Genomic DNA, 13,170 nt, shown 5'->3' with positions numbered 1-13,170 from the left:
TGTGATTTATAGTATGCTATATTGTACTAACCCCTTGACATAATGATTGTTAACTAACCATTGATCATAAATTCCCTGGTTCAACTTCCCTAGTTCTTGAGCTGTCCAGTCTGTCACTGTTTCTAACCTGGGTAATAGAATGTGGTCCCCTCTCCACCATTACTTTGTCTCATCTTATGTATGTAATCCAGGCCATGTAACATACTGGTTTAGAATAATATAGGTTTTGTGATGCATGTCAGTTTCAGATTTGAGAAGGAATTCAGTTCATTAGAAACTTGTGTAAATTTTGTAGCGGACTCTGGAAGTTAATTTTAAGATTTTAATAATGTGACCTAAAGCATCCCATTGCGATGGTGAGATTCAAAGAAAAGTCAGATGAACTTGCAAAAGTATATGAACAATGTTGATTTTTTTTTTAAATTTGGCTTTGTGAGGAAGATAATCAGTAGTTTTCAGAAAATCTGAGTCTTACTATTGTGGGAAACTGAACACTCTCGAATCAGCCTAAGACAAAGCCTTGGAAACAAGAACAATTTATTACAGCCTTGCAAGTACCAGACGCTTCTGCAATCAAGCAGAAATGTGCGTGAAAACAGAGCATGTTAGCATTCTTCTTCAGTTTACAAGTTGCGGAATCACTCCTCCTCCTCCCTTTTTCCCATCCTATATAAGCCTCACTTTTTTTTTCTCTCGTTATTTTCTTATCTGGCCATCCTGCTGTCCTTGTATGTCTACATTCTTTGTTCCTTGTTTGTTACAGCTTGTTCTTTTATCCAGTTTCTCTTATGCTATAAGCTTTATTGTGAAATGCCCTGGCTGTTGCTTTTTGTGGTCAACTGCAAGACTTTAAAGTTATTTCCTAGCTTAAAACTATATTTTTCTTTTAAAAGACCCTCTATATTCATTAAAGTTTTAGCCTTAATTATGCTACATGCTACAAGAATTCCACGACCGTTTGTATAATGTCCCACCCCAACAACACCACCATCACCCCCCCCCCCCCCACCTCGCGCCACCCCACAACCTGCAGAAACCGCATTTCTAACCTCTCACACTATTACACACTGAAGATGGAGGGTTACATTGTACTTTGCTCAAAAACTGCGTGAGTTCATGTAAAACTCCCTTATCTCACTTTTTAGATTGGAATCAATCTAAACATCATGGCATAGACAGAGAACACAGGGGGCTAACACCTTCAACATATTGTCTAGCTATCACCATTGTTAACAGCTAACCCGAGAATGCAACCTTTTTTTTTCAAAAAAAGTTTTGTGATTTACACATGAAAGAAGTGAAACTATCATGGTATTCTAACAGATGAAAGACTTAACAATCAATTTTTTCAATGTATAATTTCAGTTACATCACACTAAATTTTTGCTATAAATTCTGTGTTCGGATTGAGCCCTCCACTATCACCTGATGAAGGAGTGACACTCCGAAAGCTAGTGAGCTTCCAATTAAACCTGTTGGTCTATAACCTGGGGTTGTGTGATTTTTAACTTTGTACACCCCAGTCCAACACCGGCATCTCCAAATCATGACACTGAAGATGAACCTTGTACACTTGAGCTCGCTTTCATTTGGACACGGCCACTAGTAGGCACATTTTTAAAAGTTCCAACGCGAATGTTTTTTTTTTACCAAAACTAATTAATTTGCACAAATGAAACTGATTTATTTTAAGTTTTCAGATTTCAAACAGGTTTACTCACACGGAGAGCTAGACATACTTAATGTTTTTTTGTGATTAAAGTCATTTTCAGTGTATTAATAAAGCTGTATTAGGTTCCCCTTTGTAAATATCCCCATAGGGATTATTAATGCAAAGAGAAAACTGTTCTTTTACACCAGCCAATTGTACTGGTTCCTTGAAAATTTACCTTTTTTTTTCTTCTTATTTTAATACAATAAGAACTTCAACTCTAATCTAAACACACTCATTCGAGTTTAAAATCACAGGATCTTCTTTTGACACCTCCTTTTTATTTTGGGAAGAATAGAACTCCTCCACCTCTCTGGTAGAAAGGTATTGCCAGACTAATGTTGTTTTTATATTGCAGGCAACAGAGGTTATGCTGGCAGGGTGAACTGAACTTGAATCCTCAGAATTTACATCTCCAGATTGATAGCCAGTCTGCAGCTCAGCTCAATCTCTTACAGAAATTGGCGCTCCTGAAGCTCACCACCCTGATGGACAAATACTCCCCCTCCAGCAAGCAAGGCTGGAATTGGTAGGCTGTTGGATATAATTTAAACTTGATTTGTGAAATATTATAATTCACAAACACAATTCAAATGTTTTATTGATGTCCTCTGTATCCCTCAAATTAAATGCAACCTGGTTAGTTGGTCTTTCCCATTCATCACTTTTTACATGTGTATATATAAAACGACCTGACTAAAATTGTGCCAACCCCAAGGGATTAATTTAAAAAGAATGTTAAAATTACATGGATTGAAGGTTGTAAGAAACTATTTTTGTAAAATTATTAATGATTAATGTCTCTTTGAAGATCAAAGCAACATTCTTTCATGTTGCATTTTATAGTATTAAAATATTAGCTGAAATAAAATGTTATCTGTTACATAAGGATTATATTTTTCTTTTCATTGTATCAATTTACAGATTGCCCATGGCACCTTTTGATCCAGACAATTCTTTATAACTATATGTCATGTATGATTTCAACACGACTGCAGATCATTTATATTTTTAGTTAATGTATATTCATCCTTTCTCTTATGATGTGATACCTGACAGCACTAAAACTTTTTTTTAGTGTTTGGATGTTTACTGATTATGCCATGGCATGTGCCTTTTCTAGTTGCTCCTGAATAGTTTGTGCTAGATTTTACGGTGTAAGAGGGACCATGAGAGTCTGGCATACCAATTGGTGTGGGGATTGGATGCCCTGCCCTGGATTTTCTGGCCTTCCCCCATAGCAGTTTAGTGGCTTCTTGGCCATTTGTTTTTTTTTAAACGCGAACTCTGTCTATGCTAATTAAATAGTCTGTAACTCTCTGGTCCCAGCAGTACCATTGGGAGTGATGAACACTGCTGGGGCTATTCCCAGCTCTGAAGAGCAAGGAGCTGGAGTTAAACCTAATAAGTGCTGGGGTAAATGTAGGTGAGGTAATGGCTTTTATTGTGAGTCGAGAATGTGGTGCTGGAAAAGCATAGTAGGTCAAGCAGCATCCAAGGAGCAGGAAAATCTAAGTTTCGGGAAAAACATTCCTGATGAAGGGCTTTTGCCTGAAACATCTATTTTCCTGCTCCTTGGATGCTGCCTGACCTGCTGTGCTTTTACTGCACCACGCGTTCAACTCAAATCTCCAGCATCTGTAGTCTTCACTTCCACTTTTACTGTGGGGTTAGGCACCTGGTGAGGGGTTTAGTGGGATGAAGTGGACTAACCAGAAGTAGAGGGGAGCAGGACAGAACGCTTGGAAAGCATTGATGAATCCAGGAAGCTTGTTAAGGTGGACTCCTCCTCCCATTCCTTGTCGCTCGTCCACGTAGTGAAAGCTCCTGGGTTTCTCGCACAATCTAGGCCCCTCCCTCTACTAGTTAAATCTGAGTAGTGCTAATATTGATGCCCTTATGTCCACCTAAGGGCCTCTCTGCTGATAACATAGTTTTTATTTAATCATGGGTATTGTCATTACTGGCTGGGACAGTATTTAGTTTCAAACCATAGCTACCTTTTGAGAACATGGTGTTGAGCTGTGGCTTTGAACTGCCTTAGCTCATTTGGCGTCAACCGACCCAAAATGCCATTAGATTAAATTCCCTACAGGTATGGAAACAGGCCCTTCAGGGCCAACAAGTTCACAACGATCCTCCGAAGAGTAACTCACCCAGACCCATTCCCCTACGCTTACCCCTGACTAATGCACCTAACACTGGGCAATTTTGGATTGTGGGAGCAAACTGGAGGAAACTCATGCAGACACTGGGAGAATGTCCATCTGTGTGGAGTTTACACAGTCACCAGAGGTTGGAATCAAACCCAGGTCCCTGGTGCTGAGGCAGCAGTGCTAACCACTGAGCCACCGTGCCATCCCATTAGATAGAGTTCCAGAATTTTGACCCTGTGATACAGATATATTTGAGTCAGGATAGTGAGTTGCTTTGAGGGGAACTTGCAGACAGTTGTGTCCCATTGCCTCTGTGTTGCTCTTGGCCTTCTAAATGTTAGTGAATGTGAGGTTTGAAAGGTGCTGTCTAAGGAGCCTTGTTGAACTTCTGTGGTATTCTTTGTAAATGCTACACACTACAACTGCTGTGCAACAGTAGTGGAGGGAGTGGATGGGGTGCCAATCAAGAGGGCATTTCTATCCTAGATGGTGTCCAGCATCTTGGGTGTCATTGAAGGTGCACTCAACCAGGCAAGTGAGGAGTATTCTGTCACATCGCTGATTTCTGCCTTGCAGTTGGGGACTCAGGAGGTGTGAGAGTCAGGCTGCAGTGAAAATTTCTGCAGGGACAGATATATAAGCAGTTGGTGTAGTTTATAGGGCATTGTGCCTAGATTTTGTGAACTCTCTTTTTTTTAATCTGGCTTCTAGGAGGTCCTGTAATTCAGCACAGAATAACTGTCTTAAAGTGACAGTCATTTAATTTTTATTATCTAGCCTCAAAGGGGACTTGTAGTACTCTCACTCTCAATTTAATAATATAGTTAACAGCTGGATTGTAATGAAACTGTCAGAACTGGCCACTGTTACTGTGTAAAGCTGATTACGCATCTATTAGAATTGGCAGTCACTTATTGCAATCTGAAAGCTACTATGACTGATGCCCTGATTTTCCCCCAAACATAAATTGTTTCAGGCTTTGCAAATGCAACTAATACAGCCTCTGAATGAATGGGAAATTGACCAGGTCTGTACCATTCCTGCTTTGAAAATTAAATTTTAAGCTGTAATTCTTGCTAAATAGCTCTCTAACATGTATACAGTTTTATTCCTTCAATTTATAAACTTCACTGTTAAAATCAACTTTAAAAAGAAAATAATTGCATTATATTTTAGTTTTCCCCTTTTTAAAATATTATGCATGTTAAAATGTGTATTCTAAACCCTACTTTTAAATTTCCTGCTCTGCTGTTTATGCGAATCCTCCTGTCTTATTGGCTGACCAGTCTGTTTACTGCCTGCATCGTTTTTGCAGCTTAAAATTCAAATCAATGTCAGAGTAAATCTAGAGCTTGCTGAATCTTTCTGGGCAGTTTTATTACAGATCAACTAAGAATGCATCTCAGCTTTCCTGAGTGGCTGACTGTAAAATGCAGTCCAATCTGTTGTGTGTTCTCTTCAGTCCAAAAGTTGCCACAATAGTTGTATATAAAATCTTATTAGCTATTGAATTTCCTATTCTATAGGACAGTTCCAAAGTTTATCAGGAAGATGAAAGCACCTGATTACAAAGATCAAGTAGTGTTTGGCGTTCCATTGTTGCTAAACATGCAGCGTACAGGGCATCTGTTACCAAAGGGTATTCTGCAGGCTATGTATTTCCTCAGGAGCCATTGCCTTGATCAGGTTTGTGTAAACTTTTTAAAAATTATTTTGATCCATGTTTATGCTCAATGAAAACTAAGAACTTCCAATTTCTTTTAGCTCAGTGAAACCATTGGCTGGCATGTCCTGGTCAAATATAAAATGGACCTATTTGTGTCTTAACCCCCAGCTTCACTCTAAGTATTCGGACTCTGCTTTAATCAATCAGTTAATGCCTCTGAGTGAAACAGGTAGTTTAGTGCCAATTTATGGCAACTTTTATTTTCTTGATTAACTCATGCTTGCTAAGCAAGAATACTTCAGACTTGGGATTCCTTATAATTTGTAGCAAAAGGAAATTTGCACATCTTTGTGACCTGAATTTAAAAATCTGGTAGATTTTGGATCTTGGGACCATACAAGACAGTTCATGGTGTCTCTCTCCCAGATTTTATTTCCATTGACATTGCCCCTGGTGTGTTTGTTAATAAGACAATGTAAAACAGTGTAAACAAATTTAACAAGTGTTTATTTAAAGGCTTTATATTAAAAAGAATCACCTGACTATACTTTGTTAAATTTGGTTCCATTTACAGTACACTTGTATAAAGGTTTCAATGAAGCATTAGGTTATATTTTTGATTTTAGGATGACTTTGACTTTTATTCCAGTAACTGATGATAAAGCTGGGATAATATGTTTCTTAAAATGATTTTTAAAAGTTTGTTTACTTTTAATGGGCGGCACAGTGGTTAGCACTGCTGCCTCTCAGCGCTAGAGACCTGGGTTCAATTCCCGCCTCAGGCGACTGACTGTGTGGAGTTTGCACGTTCTCCCCGTGTCTGCGTGGGTTTCCTCTGGGTGGTCCGGTTTCCTCCCACAGTCCAAAGATGTGCTGGGTCAGGTGAGTTGGCCATGCTAAATTGCCCGTAGTGTTAGGTAAGGGGTAAATGTAGGGGTATGGTGGGTTGCGCTTCGGCGGGTCGGTGTGGGCTTGTTGGGCCGAAGGGCCTGTTTCCACACTGTAATGTAATGTAGTGTAATCTAATCTAATGTCATGATATTTAATCGTCTGTTTCATGTTCATCATATTAGGTTGGATTATTCAGAAAATCTGGAGTAAAGTCAAGGATCCAGGCACTACGTGAAATGAATGAGAGCTGCCCAGATGGAGTCAGCTATGAAGGCCAATCTGCATTCGATGTAGCAGACATGGTAAAACAGTATTTCCGGGATCTGCCTGAACCCTTGTTGACTACCAAGCTCTGCGAGTCGTTCCTCCATATTTATCAGTGTAAGAGTACTCTTATTTCAGTCATTTAATTCCTCTCTCTCTGGTTTTTATCGACTCTGACACTGATATTTAGATGTTGTTTCTTTCAATATAAACATAGTCCCTCCCATTAAAAGATGCTTATTCCTACTGAGCAAGAGAGAACTTATTTCCAAACACCAGGCAGACTCTTACAAGGGCCAGAGTGATGTAGGCTGTGGCAGAATCAGGTGAGAGGTCAGTTGAGGTCTAGTAAGATGTGTTTGACATGGCTAGCCATCACTAGTATCCTAACACAGACAAAGGACACCACTTTGACTGGGACAATACATCCATCCTAGGACAGGCTGAACAGAGAAACGAGGCAAAGGTGAGGACTGCAGACGCTGGAAACCAGAGTTTAGATCAGAGTGGTGCTGGAAAAGCACAGCAGGTCAGGCAGCATCCAAGGAGCAGGGAAATTGATGTTTCAGGCAAAAGCCCTTCATCAGGAATAGAGACAGGGAGCCTCTAATTCACCTTACCCCAGTTCCAACCTTCCAGCTCAGCACTGTCCTCATGACCTGTCCTACCTGCCAATCTCCCTTCCCACTATCTGCTCCACCCTCCTGTCTAACCTATCACCTCCATCCTCGCCCCTATTCACCAATTTGTACTTTTTGGTACCTTCTCAGTGCTGCCTCTTTCTTCTTTCTCTTTCCACCCACCCCCCCCACCCCCACCCCACCTCCATTTATCTGTCCACCCTGGAGGCTTCCTGTTTCTATTCCTGATTAAGAGCTTTTGCCTGAAACATTGATTTTCCTGCTCCTCTGATGCTGCCTGACCTACTGTGTATTTCTAGAACCACTCTGATCTAAACAGAGAAACACACAGGAATTCCTAGAAGCCTTGCATTCAAACCAGAACTCCATCAATAAACATGTTAGTTTGGACCCCATTTCCCAAACTCTGAGAAGAAAACCTGGAAATTAGATTAGATTCCCTACAGTGTGGAAACAGGCCCTTCAGTCCAACTAGTCCACACCGACCCTCCAAAGAGTAACCCCACCCAGACCAATTCCCCCTAACTAATGCACCTAACTCTCTGGGCAATTTATCATGACCAATTCACCTGAATTGTACATCTTTGGACTGTGGGAGGAAACCGGAGCACACAGAGGAAACCCACGCAGGCACAGAGAAGGTGCAAACCCTACACAGACAGTTGCCCAAGGCTGGAATCGAACCCGGGTCCCTGGTGCTGCAAGGCAGCAGTGCTAACCACTGAGCCATCGTGCTACCCAACTTATATCACCCAAGTTAAAAGACCAAGGCACTTAAATAGAAAGCCGGACCCAACACCAGCACTTCACCGGAGACTCACTGATGATGTTAACTAGCATGGTGACTAAATTTCTGAGAACAAATCTACCAGCTCAGCGAACAAACTTGCAACCTGAAGATGTTTCTGTTTTGGTAAAAGCTTTAGCACAGCCAATTTCACACTGGGCATCAGCAAGCTGCTTATTAAGGTGGAATAGAGATTACTAGGCAATGGCTTGATGGTCTTTAATTCAGAGACCCAGGTAATGTTCTGGGGACCTGGGTTCGAATCTGGCCGCAGCAGATGTTAGAATTCAAATTCCATAAGAGTTTAATGATGACTGTGAATCTGTGTCAATTGTCAGGGAGAAAAGCCATCTAGTTCGTTCATGTCCTTTAGGGAAGGAACTACTATGGTCCTTACCTGGTCAGGCATGCATGTGATTCCAGACCCACAACAATGTGGTTGACCCTTAACTGTCCTCTGGGTGATTAGGGATGGGTAATAAATGCTGGTCTAGCCAGTGACACCCACATCTGGTGAATGAATAAAACAAAAAGTTTTATTAATAGCTCAACTCGCCTTATTAATATTCAGTTTCCTATCTTACCCAACTCTCAAAGCAACCCAGATATCTAGAAATCTTGACCAGGAAATCAAAGTGAGTACCTGTCAACTTCAGCTCATCACTGGGCTGCAAAGAGTTTCCACGTTTGGTGCCGATCAGCATCTCGAGCCATGATTCACGGGCTCTGACGTGCACATGGCTTGTCCATGGATGTTGGCATCTGGAATTTGCCAGCTCCCAAGGACCATCATGGCACCTCCCCAATTCACTGATCAGGCTCAGACTTGCGTTTCAGGTTGCAGCAGCAACTCTGGTTGAAGGGCCAGGCAACAAAGGAAGCTTCAGGGACAAGCGCCTGGATTATGGACTGCTCCAGGCTGCGTTTCAGGGCTGCTCACTTGCGCTCTTGAAGCTTGTACACTTAGCCTGCATTCTCACCGTATCCCTGCCTTGCTGTGCATATTAGTGCAAGGCACATAAAACATCGGCAAAGGCTATTAGTGCTACTGTATTGATGTGTTATACGCAGAAAGCCTAGTTGGTGGGAAACTAGTTGAATGGGGAGCAACAAAACCTTTTGATGTGCAGCATACCAAAACTTCAGTTTAACATCAGCATGTGCCAGCTGCCTGAGCAGCAAATGCAGTGCAAGTGTATTCACCAAAACAGCCATATTGGAAAACTGGGTGGGGGCTGGTCCTCAGTTCATGCCAGGGATTCTGAGTGGTCCAGAGGCCCCAGTACAGGCAGTTAGGGGCATAGTCAGCATGCAGTCTAATGTCTTGGCACAGCCACTCGTCCACTTGGGACGTGTATACAAGGATCTGTGTGACTACAGCCCAGGGAAGGGGCAAAGGTCTGGCCAGTAGGGCCACAAGCAACAGACTGAGGGTGTTGCGGAGATGCAAAGGCAGCAATTGAGGTCTGATCAGTCATTTATATAGGGTCAGCTCATCAAAGTTTTTCAGGGGTTTGGGGTGAATACAAGCCTGAGGGTCTGTCCATCAATTGTTGAGGACAGTGCAAGGGATAGTCTGTCAGGGCAGTGGGGACATTGGCAAAAGGGGTGAGACTGGTGTGGGCAGGTGGGTGGGTAGCAGAGGCATTGGGAGGGGGTTGAAAACAAAATGGTAACAGGATGGGGTGGATTTCTGTATATAATGGGACATGCAGAATAACATCAAAGGGTCTCCTGGAGGGTTAATTATTGGTAGTGACCTCCACAAAAGGAGCATAAAGAACTAGGGTGAGCATCCTTAAGATATGATGTTGGAGTTCAGGGGGTACTAGGAAGCTCTCTACTTTGGGGAATGGGTGGAAATGGGCAGTCGGGATAATGCTAGGTAAAAGGGAGCATGGAGATTCTGGGAAATTGCAGGAGGAGAGCCTTGTGACCAGACAGAGTGCTTATAGAGCTCCCTGAAATCACTTGCTGCTCTCCGGAAGCCAAATGGCTTGAACAACTGTGGGCAGAGTCAGCGTCACTTTTGATGGGCAACAGCCTAATTCCTAGAAGCCTACCATGCTGCAGAGTTCAGTGAATCACAATGCAAATTAGAGGAACAATATTGAGTTCAACACTTGTTTTAAAATTGTGAACTAGCTCCCATTTTTTTCTTTTTCTTCTAGCTTGTTATCATGTCCTCCCCCAACCCATCATCGCCACAACCCCTCAATTCCACTTACTGTCCTTTTCCGGTCTGGCAGGAGAGACACCATTCTCACATTTTCAATCACTAATCTGAACTACCGACCTCTTTCTCCATCAGTATCCCATACCCATTACCTGCACAACCTGACCCCTCTCCTCTTCTCCCCTTTTTCCACACCCCCCCACCCCCCCCCCCCCCCCCCCCCGCCAAAACAAAACATAGCATAAATGTTATTCTCTCTACACATGACTCTTCAACAGAGCTGATGTTATCTAGACTGGAAATGTTAGTGTGCTCTCTCTCTCTGTAGATGCTGTATTACCCGCTGTGATCTCCAGCATTTGTTGTTTTTAGTGCAGATTTTAGCATCTGTAGTAATTTAGCTCCTAGCCTAGAATCCAAGTCTGTTGGAGGTGAGGATATTGAAGGGGCAAAGACGTGAAGGAAAAGCTTGCAAACTCCATTACATATCATTTGCAAACACTTCATTGATCCCATGCAGGGCATATGGAGTGAAAATGCTAATATATCAAATGTTTGTCAAAGGCAGTTTGCACTATCTCATTGGTGCTGACTAAACTGACATTGTAACCTTAGCATTGCTGAAGTTAGCAGCAGTAAATTAAAAGTAGGTGAATGCTGGACAAAAATGCCCCATCGTTTGTGAAACTTCTAAAGGTGTTGAGGGCTAAGGAGAATATTGCTGCATTATTTGTCATGGAAGTGTGACGGTGGACTCTAATGAAGGCATTAGGAAATGGAATGATTTGAGGTGGGCCAAGGATGGGAAGTTTGGGGCAGTGGGGCTGCGAGAGCACAACAAGCACTTAGTTTCTGGTGTTTTTTGCTGATCACTCAGGTGACAAAGCACCTTCACCATATTGGTGTACAATCCTACCAGGGCCTACCATGATGGATCAGGTAACAGGGTTGCTGAAAGGCTGGCTCTGCAGCTCAGAGCAAGCTGGGAGCACCCTCACTGGGTTAACCTCGCATGCTATGCTCTGCATAATTGAACCAGGCAATGGCCAAGTAGAATTATCCCTGGACTGTTAACCCAGAGACCGAGGTAATGTTCTGGGGTCATGGGTTCGAATCCCACCACAGCAGATGGTGAAATTTGAATTCTGTAAAATATCTGGGATTAAGAATCTATTTACCATGACCCCATTGCTTGTTGGAAAAGCCCATCTGGTTCACTAATGTCCTTTCGGGAAGGAAACTGCCATCTTTACCTGGTCTGGCCTACATGTCACTCCAGACTCTCAGCAATGTGGTTGACTCTTTACTGCCCTCTGGGCAATTAGGAATGGGCAACAAATGCACCCTAGCCAGCGATGCCCTCCTCACTTGAATGAATGAGGGGGAAAAATAGGGCAGTGAGATGAGGTGAATAGATGCTGACGAACCAGGATAATGGGAGCAGTTGACCGGGGAGAAGTTTGAGGACGTTGAGATGGAGGGAGCTGCGCTTGTGGATGACCAGAGGTGGCTGCATTGGGCCCTACAAGGCAGGCAGGACATGACCAACTGAAGCTAGCCAGATGCAGAACACCACCATGGATACAATAGCAGCATTTATTTCACATTGTGGGGGCAAACCTCAGCCTGCATTTGTTCCTTTTGGGGATCCCTTTTACTAGCTGCCAATAAAACCTCATGGTTGGACTTGTCTGAAGATCTGCCTGTATGTGAGGTTCTGCTACTTGTCAATGACTCTGTGGGTGATGCTGAGCTCTGGGGTAAGAGGAGCAGGGATTCAGAGGGTATTAATGCAGGATGTACCTGATCGTAGGTAATGTGCGAAAGTGAGGACGGCAGATGCTACAGATCAGAGTTGAGTGTGGTGCTGGAAAAGCACAGCAGGTCAGGCAACTTCCGAAGAGCAGGAAAATCAACGTTTTGAGCAAAAACCATTCACCAGGAATCTCTTGGTGGTTAAACGGTAACCAGGGTGAGAGAATAGAGTTTTGTGTGAGGGGCTGTCAGCCATGCCAGCTGTGTGGCATGGCTTTGTGGATGCTGTCTGTATGCCATCAGTGAGGGGCAATGCCAGGCTGTGCACACAGACACGTGGTGACAGCTGCTTTTCAAAGATGGCGTGGGCACAATAAATGATGATACTCTGTAGATATCTGCCAAAAGACCAAGTTATTATTGGAACAGCGTGTGGTAAGGAGTGCCTAGAATTGGATGTGAAGGGTGGCATGATGGCTGGATAAGTAGTTGATGAGACACATTTGGTAAGATACAAAACATAAGTCTTGCAGCAAAAATCCCTCCAAAAGAACTCAATGTAACTTGCACTTAGCCAAAAGCAGTTTGATTCAAACCACTGTTTCGTTTCTTCTCGCTATTGAAGGGATTTGAATTGCCAGATCTCCTTTCATTTCAGAATTTAAAGCCAATGAGGTAATCTTTATCCTTCTGTTCAAATGGATAAGTGCATCCAGTTTTCTCCCTGGCTTTTGTACCAAAAGGACACTTAACTGTTTTTAAATGTGTGCCAAATGGCTGTTTTATGAGAGAGCAGATGGGGTGATGCAGATCCTCCATTCCAAATTCTGTAAGATCTTGGGTGATCAAACACATGGGCAGTGTTAAGGATTTAATTTACCAAAGAAGCAGCAGTGAGCCATTAAGTCCTTTGAGCCAATTCTGTCTCTAAGGCCACATCTGAACAGTTCAGTTTAGCTGCTCTTTTCTCCATTTCCCTTGATGCCTTGTACTTAATGATCCTTTTATGCCGGAAGGGAATCTTTCGGATTCTGCAAGTTGGGAATCTTGGGCAGATATGAAAGTATTAATGTAGCCTGATTGGTTTTAGAATGGGCCGGTTTCTTAAGCTAATTGTGCTTTC

General features: G+C 42.7%; 1 protein-coding gene across 4 annotated transcripts in view; it reads left to right on the top strand.

The window, feature by feature from the left end:
- The window catches only part of LOC140491970 (rho GTPase-activating protein 7), a 186,437-nt gene that overhangs the window by 153,003 nt on the left and 20,264 nt on the right, over window positions 1-13,170 (top strand). For all 4 annotated transcript variants that reach the window (XM_072590511.1, XM_072590514.1, XM_072590513.1 and 1 more), the window contains 3 exons: window positions 2,070-2,240; window positions 5,394-5,553; window positions 6,607-6,805. In XM_072590511.1, coding sequence (XP_072446612.1) covers window positions 2,070-2,240; window positions 5,394-5,553; window positions 6,607-6,805 — 530 coding nt within the window. The remainder of the gene's footprint in view (window positions 1-2,069; window positions 2,241-5,393; window positions 5,554-6,606; window positions 6,806-13,170) is intronic.

This window comes from Chiloscyllium punctatum, chromosome 20, assembly GCF_047496795.1.
Source record: "Chiloscyllium punctatum isolate Juve2018m chromosome 20, sChiPun1.3, whole genome shotgun sequence".
NCBI lineage: Eukaryota > Metazoa > Chordata > Chondrichthyes > Orectolobiformes > Hemiscylliidae > Chiloscyllium > Chiloscyllium punctatum.
The sequence above is the reverse complement of the archived record's forward strand: the minus strand, read 5'-3'. Positions and strand labels throughout refer to the sequence as shown.